The 16988-nt window shown below is 35.5% G+C and overlaps 2 protein-coding genes across 11 annotated transcripts in view; both read left to right on the top strand.

The window, feature by feature from the left end:
- Positions 1–16988, top strand: part of LOC100251264 (uncharacterized) — a 196301-nt gene that overhangs the window by 177377 nt on the left and 1936 nt on the right. For 2 of the 3 annotated variants that reach the window (XM_059742378.1, XM_059742377.1), the window contains exon 9: positions 16691–16840. The gene's annotated coding sequence lies outside the window, so the exon portion shown is untranslated. The remainder of the gene's footprint in view (positions 1–16690; positions 16841–16988) is intronic. The other variant, XM_059742379.1, reaches the window with a different exon arrangement.
- Positions 12314–16615, top strand: LOC100246423 (laccase-15). Of its 8 annotated transcripts, XM_059742387.1 has the most exons (5): positions 12315–12558; positions 12635–12751; positions 13107–13195; positions 14987–15165; positions 16341–16615. In XM_059742387.1, the coding sequence occupies exons 2-5, from the start codon at positions 12641–12643 to the stop codon at positions 16484–16486; spliced, it is 525 nt and encodes a 174-aa protein (XP_059598370.1). In that variant the 5' UTR covers positions 12315–12558; positions 12635–12640; the 3' UTR covers positions 16487–16615. The 8 variants fall into 8 exon arrangements, with proteins under 8 accessions (XP_059598375.1, XP_059598370.1, XP_059598373.1 ...); XM_059742392.1 differs by lacking the exon at positions 12635–12751 and having other exon boundaries at positions 12314–12558; positions 14996–15165; XM_059742390.1 differs by lacking the exon at positions 12635–12751.

Below are 16988 nucleotides of genomic sequence, written 5' to 3'. Positions count from 1 at the left end.
CTATAAGCTTTGCTATTTGAGGCATAGCCTACAAATGCACACTTAATGGCTCTTGGACCCAATTTTGTTTTATTTGGATCCGTTTTCTTGCAATAAGCAAGACACCCCCACACTTTGAAGTAACCTATATTAGGCTTCCTTCCTTTCCATAACTCATATGGAGATATCTCATTTTTCTTCATAGGAATTCTATTCAAAATATGGCAAGCAGTCAACAAAGCTTCACCCCACAAATTGAAATTCAATTTAGCATGTAATAACATAGCATTCACCATTTCCAAGAATGTTCTATTCTTTCTCTCCGCTATGCCATTGTGTTGAGGTGTATAGGGTGCGATGCACTCATGTATTATGCCATATTCTTCACAAAAATAATTGAATTCACTAGAGAAATATTCACCACCTCTATCACTTCTAAGCACCTTAATATTTTTTCCTAGTTGATTTTCAACTTTGGCTTTGTAAACTTTAAAGGCATTGAAAGTTTCACTTTTGTTTTTCAACAAAAACACATAGGTAAATCTAGAACAATCATCTATGAATGTAAGAAAATACCTATTTCCACCTCTTGTTAACATGCCATTAAGTTCACAAAGATCACTATGTATTAAATCAAGCAAATTAGATGATCTCTCAACACTATGAAAAGGCTTTTTAATCATCTTTGATTTAACACATATTTCACACTTTTCAAATTTCTTGGTATCACAAGCAATCAAACCACATTTCACAATCCTTTTAATAGTGCTTAAACCAACATGTGCAAGCCTATTATGCCACAAAAATAAAGAATTTGAATCACACATATAAGCGGAAGTAGAAGCCATTTTAATGATATTGTCATTGGTACAAAGTTTGATCATCCCATCACAAGAATACCCCTTTCCCACAACGTTCCCCGATTTGGATAAAATTAGCTTACCGGATTCAAACACCGCTTTGATACCCGGTTTGCCAAGCAAATCCCCACTAACCAAAATTTTATTCATATCGGGGACATACAATACATTTATAAGGGTAACCTTTTTGCCAGAGATAAAAGCAACTTCAATAGTGCCCTTGCCAAGCACCTTGGATCTTCCTTCATTGCCCATTTGAACCTCTTGATCTCCCTTTGCATCTTCAAAGGTCTTGAAAAGAGATTTGTCATAGGTAACATGAACTGTGGCACAAGTATCATACCACCATCCTTGCACCTTTCCTTGGACAACGCACACATCGCTTAGTGTTGCAATGATCTCTTCATCAATTGCATTCACCACAACCCCTTTTTCGTCCTTTCAGTACCTACACTCCCTAGCATAATGCCCGGGTTTTCCACACACAAAACAAGGACCTTTCTTGCCCTTAAATTGCTCTTGATTTTTCTTGGGGCTCATATAATTTTCGGAATTCCTTTTGTTATTTTTACCTCTAGGATGATTGGCCTTTGAAACCGCATTGGCTTTGTTAGTCCCACCATTGGACTCTTCCACCATTTTGTCTCTTGATCTCGATTCTTCCTCAATGCGAAGATGTTTTTGAATCTCTTCCAAGGAGTAATCTTCACTCTTGTGGAGAATCCTCTTCCGGTAACCTTTCCAACTTGATGGTAATTTAGCCACAATAGCACCAACTTGGAAGGCCTCCGGAAGTTCAATTTTGAGAACTTTCAACTTATTCACAATTACTTGCAACTCATGAATTTGTGGTAAGAGAGGCTTTTCATCAAAAAATTTGAAATCTATGTATTGAGAAATAAGAAACTTTTTGGTACCTTCTTCCTCGGTTTTGTACTTGTTTTCAAGAGCCTCCCAAATCTCCCTCGCGAAATTGGTGTTGGTGTAGAGATCATATAGCCTATCGGATAAGGCATTCAAAATATGACCCCTACATATGAGCTCATCCTCCTCCCTCTTCTTCCTTGCCGCCACCACTTGAGGTGTGTCATTTTCCTTTGGTTCCGGTAACGGTGCCAAGGTAGGATCAAGGATGTAGAAAATCTTGAGTGCTGTGAGAAGGAATCTCACCTTGTCTTGCCACCTAGTGAAGTTGGAACCATCAAAACGATCCAACCTCACAAGGTCTTGGTTCATAATCTTGATAGTCTCTCATTCCATTGTCAAATTAGAGTCTTTGATTGATAGGAAATTTGGATACAATGGAGAAAATAAACACTCTCAAACATTCACTTTGATACAATAAAACTCTCAAAGATACAAAATAAGAACAAGAAGAAGAAGAACACAAGAAAGACTCAAACAAGTTCTTGGAACTTTGTCCAAAGACTCTATTTCCTCCCACCTCTAGAAATCTTTAGGGAACTAATGGAAATAGTCTTGGGATTGATCAAGCCTTTTCACTTTTCTGCATAAGATTTCAAAAAGAAGAAAAGTCATATAAAGCACTTTTAGGGTTGAAAAAAGGTTACAAGGATGAGAAAAAACCCATTGTCTTCCTCAATCTCTTCATCTTTGTAACATTCAAAATTAAATCATATGTTTAATTCACACATTAAACATGATTTAATCTCAAATGTGTAACTCTCTTACACTTAACCTCTTACGTTTATAAAGTTACAAAGATGAGAAGACTCATTGTCTTCCTCAACCTTTCAAGTTTTGTAACATTTCAAAACTTAATCATGTGTTTAATTCACACATTAAAAGTGTAACCCTTCTTACACTTTATTTTCAAAAGTTATTTTTCAAAAGTGTAACTCTTCTTACACTTTATTTTTAACCAACAATATATATCTATATTTATATAAATATAACATAAAGTTCATGCAATGCATACATCCACAATCAGCTCATGTTTCACACTTCATACCTAAAACCGACACACATTCACTAGCCTATGTTGTATGCCTATGCCTATGCCAATGCAAAATAACATGGGATTCATTCCAGAGAGAGATGGTTATTGATTTCACATTTCTATGAAGATCAAAATTAGAAAAAAAAAAAAAAGTTGAACAGAGGATTATCAAGCAATCTCAATGCTATCCCCATCCAAAATCACAAATCTTTAAACTCAGAATAATATAGAACAACATACCCCACAACACATTTTCAACAAATGATACCACTTAAATAAGTCTAAATCGGTTGAGATTGATTAGAAGGGCTAGTAACCAAGGTGCTACCACATAGTTATGGTTTGCTATCTTGCTTACTTTGAACACATTGGACCCTCATATTCATAGTTTTGTTCCCTATTTGATACACACCATCCAAACTTTCATTCTCAATGTCAATGCATATTGAATATTTCTCTACTTTAATTTATTTTATTCATTCCTTACCAGATCCAAGCTAAGAGAACTACCAAAAACACTATGAGACATGTAAAACCAAAGGAAGTTTTAGCTATAAACGAGAAATAACACAAAAGATTTAAGATCATAACATCATACATCCCACCATAAAGGACAACCTCTTCCCTTTATTCTTTCAAGTTTTTGAGTCTCATCTTGGGTTCTCTCATGCATGACAAAACAAACATCTTCAACTACATGTACGTGTTTACCATGAGTATCAATAGAGCTAGTTTTTTAGCCTTGTAGTCCGATAACCCCTACACAAAGATAAATGAACACATAACTTTAGAGACAAATGAATAAGATAAAAACCCAAGATATGTAGAAGTTTAATAGATAACCTATATGCATCTTTTGATGATCCCAAAGAACATTATAGATAAAATTTATCTTACAAGTGCATTTAAAGAACAAATAATAGTGCAATCATTCCATTTTATCTCCATAATAATTTGGAAAATAAGTTCTTGGTCTGCTATGGTGGGGCGGAAAAAAAAGAATAAAAAAACTAAATATTGGAAAGTACTCGTACTTGAAATTATTATAGTATCTCAAAATTTTTAAATGCAAAAAAAAAAAATTGCATAAGAAACAAAGTGATTTATCTTATTTCATTTTTAATTACATGAAACGAAACCCAAATGCATGATTTGATTTTCATGTACCAACCAAAACCTATCTCACCCTTATCTCTCTCACTACAAAGAAAAAAAAAAGAAAATAGAAGAAATTTTCTTACCACAGGCTACTTTGCCACCAACATTTTCGGTGCTTTTGCTGAGCTCATGTCCCCTAGAAAAAATATGGAAAAGAAACTATTATTGCATGCTATGAAAGCAAAAAGATGCTCAAAGGTAAAATAAGAATAAAAATAAGAAAAATAGGAACGTATATGTCTATACTCTAACAAAGTCAAGCCATTCCCACTTGGGCCATATTAGGAGTTTTTTTTCCAAACAATAAAAATAGACTAAACTAGCTAAGTCAATTACATTAAAAAAAAAAAAAACAGAGATAAAAGAAGAGAAGAGAGAGAAAAAAAACACATCTACCCAGTTTTCATCAACACGCTGATCTCACTTCGACTGTGGTCCGATCGAGTTGAAATTTGGAGGAGAGCTTAGAAACTTGAGTAGCTACAATCTGAACAGTGAAGATTAGATTTTGAGCTCGGGAACTAGTGTTTCTGCTCTTGAACAGTAACGACATTTTTTTGGGTATTATTTCTCCAATTTTTCTTTATTTCTTTTGCCTAGAGAGATTATATAATCCAAGGCTTATATGTGCTCTTGATGTATTTGGTAGCCTCTAGAGATTATTCTAGAGAAGAAAGATGTAACCCATTATTGTTGATAGTGGAAGTTTGAACTAGACTAAGTCACGTGGTTTTTCCCTTCACATTGGGGGGTTTTTCATGTAAAAATTATGGTGTTTGATTTATTTTTTGTTGCATGAGTTTATTTATTTATTGTTGCTAGTTGCTATTACTTATTTAATTTTACACAAAGAAATTGTAGAAAAATCCTGGTGTTTGTTGAAATGTTGTGAATTCACCTTAACAAGTGGTATTAGAGCCAAATTGATTAGCAGTGGGATCTCTTGTGTGAATTAAATGGATGAGGTTGGCAGTGGAATGATTAAACTCACAACTTCCAATTATTCAATTTGGAATACTAGGATGGAGGATATTCTATATTGTAAAGAGTTGTTTGAGCCCATTAAATGTAGAGGTTATAAGTCAGTTATTACAACTGACTTATTAGGCATATTAGGCAGTGGGTTGATTAGAGTGTCTTCCATCATGTAGCTAAGGAAGTTGATGCATATAGCCTTTGGCAGAAATTAAAGAGTCTTTATGAGAGAAAGACTGCACAAAATAAAGCCTTTATGATAAGAAAGCTTGTGAATTTAAAGTACAAAGATGGTAATAGTGTTCTAGAGCATCTCAGTAATTTTCAGGGACTATTGAATGAGTTGTCTACCATGAAGCTTGAGCTAAATGATGAGGTACAAGCTTTACTTTTGTTGAGTTCCTTACAAGATAGTTGAAAAACTTTGGTGGTATCCTCGAGTAATTCAACCCCAAATGGTGTGATAACTATCAACATGGTAAAAGAAAACATGTTTAATGAAGAGGCAAGAAGAAAAGAGTTAGGTATTTCCTCTAATACAAAAGCAATTATTACAGAAATGTGAGGGAGAAGTAAAAGCAAAAAACCTTCCAATGATTATAACCGTGACAAGTCAAGAGGAAAGTCAAAGTCTCGAAAAGAGATAAAGTGTTTTTGCTGTGACAAGCCATGACACATTAAGAGAGAGTGCATAAAATTCAGAAGAGAACAATTTAAAGAAAAATGTGAAGAATAGAAAGAGGACAAAGACATTGCAGCAGTTGCATTTGATGGTGATACGATCATTGTTTGTGATTATGCATGTGTAAACCTTGCATGCCAGGATTCCACTTGGGTGGTTGATATAGTAGCGTCATTTCATATCAGTGCACGTAAAGATTTCTTCTCTTTCTACACTAGTGGCAGTTTTGGTTAGGTTAGGATGGGAAATGAAGCAAAATGTGAAATTGTTGGCATAGGAGATGTAGAGCTAGAAACTAACATTGGGTGCAAATTGGTTTTGAAAGATGTTAGACATGTTCTTAAAATGCGCTTTAGTTTGATCTCTGTTGGGAAGCTTGATGTTGAGGGCTACCATAATCACCTTGGAGAGGGTAAGTGGAAGCTTACTAAGGGTTCTCTTGTTTTAGCTAGGGGGAATAAAAACAATTCTTTCTACAAGACAAAAGTGAGACTAGTCAAGGGAGAAGTGAACATTGTTGAGAATGAAGCCTCTACTGAGTTATGACATAAGCGGCTTGGTCACATAAGTGAAAAGGGACTTTAGGTTCTTGCTAGAAAGAAGTTTCTACCAGTTAAAAGTACGTCACTATTACTTTGTACACATTGTTTATCTGGAAAGCAAAGTAGAGTTGTATTTCATAGATTTCCTTCACGTAGAAAACTAGATATTCTTGATTTAGTTCACACTGATGTTTGTACTATGCAAAGTAATACTCTTGGTGGTGCACTTTATTATATGACTTTTATTGATGATCATTCAAGAAAGAGGTGACATATGCTTTGAAATCCAAAGACTAGGTACTTGATATATTCAAAGATTTTCATGTGAAGGTTGAAAGGCAAACTGGCAAGCAGTTAAAATCTGTCAGAGCAAACAATGGTGGTGAATATAGGGGGCCATTTGAGCAATACTACAGAAGTCATGGCATCAGGCTTGAGAAGACGGTTCCTAAGACCTCACAACAAAATGGTGTAGCTGAGAGAATGAATAGAAACATTTGTGATAGAATCAGTTGTATGCTCTCTCATGCAAAATTGCCTATGTCTTTTTGGGGTAAGGCCACGAGGACAACCGTTGATTTGATTAATTTGTCTCCATCATATCTTTTAGAGGGTGATTCGACTCATGGTAGCTTAGCTTTAAAGGCGTATCAACAAAATTTATACCTTGAATACTATTACTAAAGTAGCCAAGCTACTATAGCATAGTGGTTCTAGGATCGTTCACTAGGAAGGGTTTTCGCAAACACTAGTGATATTCAAATTAGGAAAATAGGTGATTTTCTTATGGATGTTAGCTTTAAAAGAAGATGTAAATATTTCAGAAAGATTTAAACTAATCTAAGCTAACATTAAAGACTAAAATGAAAGGGTGTAAAAACAAGTTTCTCAAAGATAGGATAGCTATGCTCTGGCTCTTATGCAAATTGGAAATCTCAGGATAGGTTCCTCGCGTTGGGGTTGCAACTATGGTGATGCTTGCTTCCCGAACCGGTATGGATTTAGCAAATCAAGTTTTAATCCTTTAAAATGGCAAAACAGATGGTAGTGAATTTCATCCATGGTTATTCACCTTAGACTTCCTTTGAATGGCTTGTAAGAGATAACTAATGGTTTAAAGCCAAAAGCTTACCAAATATTGGCAACTCAAAGTCATTTCAGGTGATAAACTCACCTTTCAATGGCCATTTGAAATTGGTTCTAACGGATTAATACAAAACTTGGAATTGAAAACCTCACCTTCCAATAGCTCATATGAGATAACTAATGGATAGAAATCCAAAAGCTTATCAAGTATTGGCCGTTGGAAGTTGTTCAAAGGAAATAAAAACCAAACTTTGCATTAATGAACCTTTAATGAAAAACGACTACCTTACCTTCCGGGTGCGAGAAATTTCCATGGGATTGCATCCAAGCCATCACATAACATCCATACTTTGAGAAACTAAAAGTTTTAGCCAATCATCCTCTGAGGAAAAGCCCTCAGAGGCTGTTTGGCTTCCGAGAAAAAGAAAATAGTAAAGAGAAAAGAGAAACGAGAGAGCTCTGTATATCACTAAGTGTAAAATGTAACACGCATGTTCTATATTTTCCAAGAGGTGATTTCCACCCCTTATATAGTCTTTACAAAAGCAAAAGCTTGTGATTGGTTAGTTACAAGGATAAGAAAGTAAATTACATCAAAAAATACATAGGAAAATATCTAAAGTGGAGTCGGCAAAAACAGATCAAAATTCGCACCACGCATGGGCTTGTGCGAATTTTGAAGGTGTTGTGCGAATTTCGCACAACACAAGGTGTCGTGCGAAATTTTCGCACAAGCCTGGAGCAGTTGGCTTCCGAAGGCCATATCTTCCTTATTTCAGCTTCAAATCGTACACGGTTTGAAGCGTTGGATTTTTGACTTCCAGAGCTTTGAAATGGTATATAGCATGTAAAAAATGGACTTCAGAAAGTGCTCCAAAAGTGCAAAAGAAGACTGCAGCTGCTGTCCTTTGTTTTCCTCTTCTCCATTGTTCTTTCCTTGCATACTTTGAATGACTTTGGCAAAGGGCTATGGAGCTCCAAAGCTTGGTTCTTCATGAATTTGAGCTTCCAAAAGCTTTTCCATAACTTGTCCAAGTAGCTCCTCCATCATTTGGCATGCTTGAATTGATTCATAAGCTGATAAAAACATGTAAACTTGCCACAAAATGGTTAAAACCAATTACTAAGGACCTTAATGAATTAATTGGGTTAAATGAATATGATTACTACTCAAAGGTGCTTAAAACCATTATAATTAGGTCTACAAAATAGCACTTTTTGGTAGTAATCAGAGGGTGATATTCCAGAGAGAGTTTTGATAGGAAAGTTTGTTTCATTTGAGCACTTGAGAGTGTTTGGTTGTAGGGCATTTGTTTATGCTCCTAGAGACGAGCGGTCCAAGCTTGACAGCAAGACTAAACAGTGTATCTTTCTAGGTTATTCAAATGAAGAGTTTGGGTATAGGTTATGGGATCCAACTACCAAAAAGATTATAAGAAGCAGAGATGTTGTCTTCTTTGAAAATCAAACCATTGAAGACTTGGATTAGGTTAAGAAGCCAAAGCCTTTCAGTGAATAATAGGTTGATTTGGGTCTAGTCTCTCCTAACTCTATGGGAAATAATGAACATAGGGAAGTTGTGCAAGAAGAACAGGTTGATACAGTTGAAAAAAATGATGAGTATGCAATTGATGATGTAGAAGAAAATCCTATAGTTGAGAATGATGACTTAGAATAGCAACAAGAACAAGCTACTTCAGAGTTGCCTACTAAAACACAGTTAAGAAGATCTATTAGATAGCGTCAACCTTCCAGAGGGTATACTTATGATGAGTATCTGTTGCTTTCTAATGGGGGAGAGCCAGAAAGTTATCAAGAGGTTCTGTTGCATGATGAGAAAAAAGAGTGGTTGAGAGCTATGCATGAAGATATAAAATCCTTGCATAAGAACAACACTTATGAATTGATGGAGTTGCCTAAGGGTAAGAGAGCATTGAAGAATAAATGAGTATTGAAAAGGAAGCTTGAACCAAACAGATCACAACCAAGGTACAAGACAAGATTGGTTGTGAAGGGTTTTAATCAAAAGAAAGACATTGACTTTGAAGAGATTTTCTCACTCGTGGTTAAGATGTCTTCGATTTGATTTGTGTTAGGCTTGGCTACCAATATGAATCTAGAGATTGAACGGCTTGATGTGAAGACTGCTTTCCTTTATGGTGACTTAGAGGAGGAAATACATACAGAGCAATTAGAAGGGTTTACAATCAAAGGCAAGGAACACTTAGTGTGTCGACTAAAGAAGAGCTTATATGGTCTCAAGCAAGCACCGAGACAATAGTACAAGAAGTTTGATTCCTTCATGGTTGAGCATGGGTATGATAGATCTTCTTCTGACTATTGTGTGTTTGTGAAGAAATTCTCTGATGGAGAATTTATTATTCTCTTGCTATATGTGGATGACATGTTGGTTGTTGGTTGTGATACTAGTAAAATTGATAAACTGAAAAAAAAGTTGAGCAAGTCCTTTGAAATGAAGGACTTGGGGTCTACAAGTTAGATTCTTGGTATAAAGATTTCTTGAAATAGGACGAATAGAAAATTGTGGCTATCTCAAGAAAGTTATATTGAGAAGGTTTTAGACAAGTTCAACATCGACAAGGCAAAACCAGTGAGTTATCCACTTGGAAGTCATCTAAAGCTAAGTTCCAAACAAAGTCCTTCAAGTGAGAAAGAAAAAAAAGAAATGTGAAAGGTGCCCTATGCATTAGCCGTGGGTAGCCTGATGTATGACATGGTGTGCACGAGGCCTGATATTGCTCATGTTGTTGGAGTTGTCAGCATGTTCCTTTCTAATCCTAGCAAAGAACACTAGGTTGCAGTGAAATGGATTCTCAAGTATTTGAGGGGTACTTCTAAGACATGTTTATGTTTTGGGACTGACAAACCTATGCTTCTAGGATGCACAAATGCAAATATGGCTGGGGATGTTGATTTTAAAAAGTCTACTTCTGGTTATTTGATCACTTTTTCAGGAGGAGTAGTGTCATGGCAATCAAGGTTGCAAAAATGTGTTGCTTTATCAACCACAGAGGCTGAGTATATTGCTATCATTGAAGCTAGCAAGGAGTTACTATGGATGAAGAAGTTCCTACAAGAATTGGGTCTACAGTAAGAAAGGTATCTACTTTACTATGATAGTCAGAGTGCTATTCATCTCAGCAATAATCCAACTTTTCACTATAGATTCAAGCACATTGATGTGAGATATCATTGGATTCATGATGCACTAGAGATGAAATTGTTTTGCCTTGAGAAAATCCATATTGATGGGAATGGATCAGATATGATGACAAAACCAATACCTATAGAGAAGCTATAATTCTGTCGAAAGCAAGCGGACTTCGTAGAGCCCCTCACATAGTTAGGAAAAGGAGATTTGTTGGGATCCCTCGTATGTGAGGGAGTGGGCCCCATATGCTTGGGGCCCAAGTCAGTTACATTAAAAAAAAAAGAAAAAAAAGAGAGATCGGAAAAAAGAAAAACAAAGAGAAGAGAAGAGAGAAAAAAAAAACACATCTGCCCAAATTTCATCAACAAGTCGATCCCATTTCATCTGTGATCCGATCAAATTGAAATTTGGAGGAGAGGTTCAAAACTTGAGTAGCTACAATATGAACAGTGAGATCAGATTTTGAGCTCGGGAACTAGTGTTACTGCCCTTGAACAGTAACGACATTTTTTTGGGTATTATTTATCCAATTTTTCTTTGTTTCTTTTTCCAAGAGAGATTATATAATCCAAGGCTATATGTGCTCTTGATGTATTTGGTAGCCTCTAGAGATTATTCTAGAGAAGACAAGTGTAACCCATTATTGTTGATAGTGGAAGTTTGAACTAGACTAGGTCCCGTGGTTTTTCCCTTCGCATTGGGGGGTTTTCTACGTAAAAATTATGGTGTTTGATTTATTTTTTGTTGCATGAGTTTATTTATTTTTACTACTAGTTGCTATTACCTATTCAATTTTACACAAAGAAATGGTAGAAAAATCCTGATATTTGTTGGAATATTGTGAATTCACCCTAACATGTCCCCCCATAAAAAGTATGGAAAAGAAACTGTTATTTCATGCTATGAAAGCAAAAAGATGCTCAAGGGTAAAATAAGAATAAAAATAAGAAAAATAGGAACATATATGTCCATATTCTAACAAAGTCAAGCCATTCCCACTTGGGCCACATTAGGAGCTTTTTTCCGAACAATAAAAACAGACTAAACTAACCAAGTGTCCTCTTCTAACCGAGTGGTACTTGGTGATTAGCAAGCATATATCAAGGAATTAATCAACCCTGATACCAAGGCTCGAAAAACTTAATAATGATCCAGCAGCTAGCATATGTGGCTTATGGAGATCATAGCAGAAGTCCAAAAGGGAGTCAGAATAACTTCAAACCATAATTCTTAGAACCCTCCTTTGCAATTACTCACATTCCATATAATTTGTGATGTCAACACCACCTACTTCTATTCTTTGAAGAAGCTTTTAGTTCTAATAAAATTAAGGCCCATTTTACCCCTATTCTGAACATGAATTTCGTTAAAAATGTTAAACGATGATGAAATGGATATTTAGGTTCTCACACTTATGTCAACCATGCAATGGAGAAAATGAAAAATTTTCAGTTTGATTTTTAAGTTAGGCTGGGTGTCGGATCTCAGCCATATTCCAAAAATCTCACAGCAAGTTTCTAATATTTAACTTAGAATCCCCCACTTTATAAAGATGAAGTTTCTATTCATCACAAAATATTATATTTAACCACATGGCAAATAGTTTTTAATAATATTTTGACATGAATTTTGTCTTGAATTACACCATATTATAAGTTAAGCCTAATTAATTCAATATTAATTTTGTACAAAATAAATTTTTTTTAAATGTCTCTTAAGCATGTCAGATGGCAAATATTTTTTTTTGGAAAAAAGGAATTGAATATTTTTTTCCCAAATTATAGTCAACATTTCCAAATCTTGATATGAAATTTGATATCAAATTCTGTTTAGGAACAATAAAAATAAAATAATTTTTAATTTTTAAATCATTATGTTAATTTTGATTTTTTTTTCACATTATTGAAATAATTTCTGTTTTAGACTCGGCTCTTCTCGCTCTCCCACCGTCCCCCCAACTTTGGTTTCCCTCTCTCCTCTCATAATTGACGAGTCGCAAACCTCACCGGTGTGGCGGGAATTGAAATATTCCTATTGCCGGAAACGGTGACCGGTCGGAGATTAAAACCCTAGATCAACCAGAAGCTCACTGAAGAACCCTACAGATGCGAAAACAAATTAGAGAAGACAATTTGTTATTTTTTGTATGTTAATTTGTTTAATTTCCTTTAATAATCAGCCTCTGCCATTGATTTTCGGTTTGAAATTTACGTTTTCTAGGTTTAGATGTTCTTCCTTAGCTTGATTGAGCACACACTCCGATTGTCGCCTCATCTTCTGGACCTTCCTCTCAGTGAAGCCATCAAAGGAGAGCTTGAAAGTCTCTTCTTAGACAAGGTCGGGAGATTGGGCATTATCTTTGCGTTTTTTATTTGTTATTTTGATTTTAAAGCATTTAAGGGATTGAGAAGAATGTGTTTTGATGAAGGTCGTTGCAAATTTGGGGCTGTGTATCTTTGTTAATGATATCAGGTCTATAGATGGTGGTTTTGTCTTCCCTGGGGATAGTGCTTCAACCTGTATACTTAAATCTAAAATTTGGTTTTCATACTTTATCTATCTCGGATTGTGTCATGCCTACATATTCTGCTGTCGAAAAAGATGATAGGCTGGACCAATTTTTATGGAATGTCCAACTCTTCCAATTTTTTTTGTGCTCATATAATAATTGAAAATCATGGTATCTTGGCAGGTGGAGTTTAGATTGGTTATGTTTGGGTTGTTTGTCAAGGATATTATCACTGCAAAACTTAAAAGAATCGGACGCCAATGGCTTAAGAAGTATGTATTAAGGCCTCTTATTTGTATTATGAATTAATCAAAATATATTTGCATCTGTTATTATATTGTTCTTATGTTAATCTTGGGGAATAGTGTTATCTATTTCATCACACATGCTTAAAATGTATGTATTTATGCACATATTTTGACTTGTTTGGTGTTGGAAATTTTTATTTCCTCTTTGGTGGGTCTTAAGTTAAACATAAACTTTTGGTTGCTTTATGGGATGATAAATTATTAAAACTGGTGCTTAAGCAACACATGACTTCAATGAGACAGTTCCTCGGTTATGATGAATTGAGAATTAGATGGGTTGATTTGGGAGTAATGCATTCATCTTATAAATTATGATGACAATGCATTTAAATGAAAAGAAAATGTTATAGGATAATATAAAGATATGTATTTAAATGATTTTAATCATTAATACTTGATCCATAGTTGTGAAAGGCGCGCCTAGGCTCGGGGCGGCACGACGCCACCCTCCGGTGCCTCGCCTGAAGGCAGGCGACGCCCCTTCAGGAAGGTGCCGTTTAGGCGCGCAAGGCGCTCGCCTGAGTCGCCTCCGACGGTCCGACCAGGTACGCACCTCTCTTTCTCCTTCTTCTTCTCCTTCTTCTTCTTCTTTTTCTTCCTCCGTCCGGTTGCAGAGCTCTCAGCCCTAATTTTTTTTTTTTTAATTTGTGGGTCCAACCAAAACGACGTCATTTGTCATTTTGGACCCTGTTCCTTTGAAAAAAAAAAAACAGGCCAAAACGACGCCGTTTTGGCCTGTTCCTCCATTCCAGCCCCCTTTTCTGGTCTTTCTCAACCCAAGACCACTCCCAATTGTGCCCTAGCCTCAGCCGTGCTGGAGAAGTGAAGAAGAAGAAGAAGAAGAAAAAAAAAAAAGGGAAAATAGGAGAAAACTAGAGGGAAAATAGTCACGTTTCTTCCGGACCTCGGTAGTTTTAGATCTTTTGGTTTGGAAACTTTGGATTTGGATATGTATTAGGCTATTAGCAATATAGATTTGGATTTGTTTTTATGCTTGGAGTTCTTTATTTTTATGTTTTTTGTTGATTAAAATGAAGTTTTGGATGATATTTGATGATTTATGTGTTTAGGACAAATAAATGATTGTTAAATTTGATTATATTATATAAAAATATATAAGTAAATTAGGGTGCGCCTCACTTCACTAAAGCCCGCGCCTTAGGTGCGCCTTGCGCCTCAGGCTCTAGGACTACTTTGCGCCTTGGTGCGCCTTGAGCCTTTTAAAACTATGACTTGATCCAAATGAGTTTATTAAGTGTGGTTTCTGCTGAGTTGCCTAATGCTCTCTTTAGACCTGTTCCTGCATATGATGTTATCTGTCCATATGATGGAAAAATAAAATAAAACAAAACACCCCCTTCTGCACTTCTAGTGAATATTTCATTATTCACAGTTATGGTGAGTAGCTCTCTTGTATCCATTTTTCTTTTGTCGATGCTTTCTCCTTTAGTAATTTGGTCATTTGGTGAGCTTTTGTTCCTCAAAATATGTGGATTCTCACATAACATGACCTTTTTTTTTTTTTGCATGTGTATATACATACTTGTAATGAAACAACTACTAATTGAATTGTTCTAATAATGAAAGTAGCTACATGTCCCTTGAATATGCTTTGGAAGTCTCTTTTTATGACTTTGTTGTGAGTATTACCTTAACACTTGACTGTTTTTGTTAGAATCCAGGGTCTTTTTTGTTGGTCACATATATTGCCTCTCTTTTTTATCTCCTGTATCTAAAGAAGTCCAATTTCACAAGGTTGTGCAGCACAAAGAGCATGCTGACTGTGAATGAAAGCTTTCCAGGGCCGGTCATTCGGATTCATAAAGGCAATAAGGTGTATGTGAATGTGCAGAATGAAGGTGATTATGGTGTCACTAAGAAAGAGGAAACTGTTAGGCATGGAGTGAAGCAAACAAGGAATCCATGGTCAGAAGGTCCTTTTTTGTTTTTAACATATTTTAATTATTTTTACTCTTTTTTTTTGTTATTTGATGAGAATCGTTTTAAAAAATAATTATATAATAAAGAATGATTAAAATAAAATATTATCCATAAAATTTACTTCTAAAACATATTTGAAAACACAAGAAATTAAGAAAATTCTACCCCCAAAAAGAAGAAGAAAAAAAAGAACAAAAGGGCTCAACGAAGAGAAGCTTAATCATCACCCTTGACCTCAAGTAATGAAATATGGAAAAGACAAACTGCCCTACCCTTAAAGAATCCTAAACAAGAGAACAAGAAATTTCGGAGGAAAAAAAAAATTATGCTTAACTTTGACCTCTTCATCCCTTCCAAATTGTTACCCTCCACATCCATTTTCTTTTAGCATGACAAAGTCTTGATACCAAATATGACATCCCCCATGAAGTACAATGCAATTAAGCTTGTTTCAAAGGTTTTTAAGAGGAAGATTGCCATCAGAGATTGGAAATGTTTTCATCACTTTGAAGAAGGTGTGTTCTTGCATGGACTATTGGTAACCAATATATAGAATTCTGAAATTCATTTTAAAGAAGAAATATGTAATTACTTGAGGGTTTCTACATGATCCCTTTCTATTTACTCTATTTGAAGTTATATGGAAACATAAATGAGAAAACATTGGACGGGCCTAAACAGTTTAGCTCATTTGCAAAATGCACTACTATTGAAGAGAAACTGTTGGCTCTAAAGCCAAAGAATTTGGATTTTGTTCAAGCTGCTGGACTTCCTCTTACAATTGAGACAACCTATGATGGTCTCGAAAGGACTGGATTTTCTGTTGGTAAATTGATTCTTGTTTTGGGTGGTGTTGGTGGAGTTGGAAGCCTTGTCATCTAGGCATTTGAATTTCAGTTCCTAATTATTTATTTTCCATTTTAAATGTTATCCATTCATGGCCTACAATGGAAAAAAAATCTTTTGTACCTAAAATATGAAACTCCTGTTGCAGTTAGATGGGGTTCCTCTATTTATTAGTTGTTAAAAATTGAGATAGGGGCTCTCAGTAGAGCGAACAGAACAAAATTTGTGCTACTGTTGCCACCTAAATAATTAGGATAAGGCAAATGAATACGATATAGAAACAATAATTCCATTTTTCCTCCTTTTTTATGGCTTGAGCCAGCATGCAAAACAAGTGTTTGGTGCCTCAAGAGTCGCACTGCTACTTCAAGCACAAGAAAACTAGAGCTAATGAAGAGCTTGGGAACTGATTTGACGATTGACTACACTAAGGAGAAGTTTGAAGATTGGCAGAGAAATTCGATGTAGTTTACGATGCAGTTGGTAAATTCTTGTATTTATTGCTCATTTTGAAGAGTCACTTATTGCACTATTATCCTTTATTTGAAATGCCCTTTATCCCACTTTAGCTTATTGAAATTTAATTCCTCTGCTCCATATCTGTTTGGGTCTTGTTTGATAGAGTGAATTGATGGTGGATGAACACAACTTTTTCCTTTCTACATTAGTAAGGCAGTGTGATAAGGCAGTGAAAGTAGTGAAAGAAGGAGACAGTGTGGTGGCCTTAATTGGTGCCGTCACACCTCCTGGTACCACTTGAATCAGCAAAACTTTGAGTCTCAATTCTCATTGTTTTCATATCCTCTGTTATTCTAGAGAAGGGTGAGAATTCAGACTTGGGGATTAACTTATTCGGGTTTTTTTTTTTTTTTTGTTGACTTGTTTCTTGTAATTGAAGAGAAAATGACTACGGCTTTGCATGTGACCTATTATGGTGCTTCAAGTTTATCTTAAACTGAAAATTGATTCA

The sequence above is a fragment of the Vitis vinifera genome, chromosome 14 (genome assembly GCF_030704535.1).
Source record: "Vitis vinifera cultivar Pinot Noir 40024 chromosome 14, ASM3070453v1".
NCBI classification, from domain to species: Eukaryota; Viridiplantae; Streptophyta; class Magnoliopsida; order Vitales; family Vitaceae; genus Vitis; species Vitis vinifera.
The sequence above is the reverse complement of the archived record's forward strand: the minus strand, read 5'-3'. Positions and strand labels throughout refer to the sequence as shown.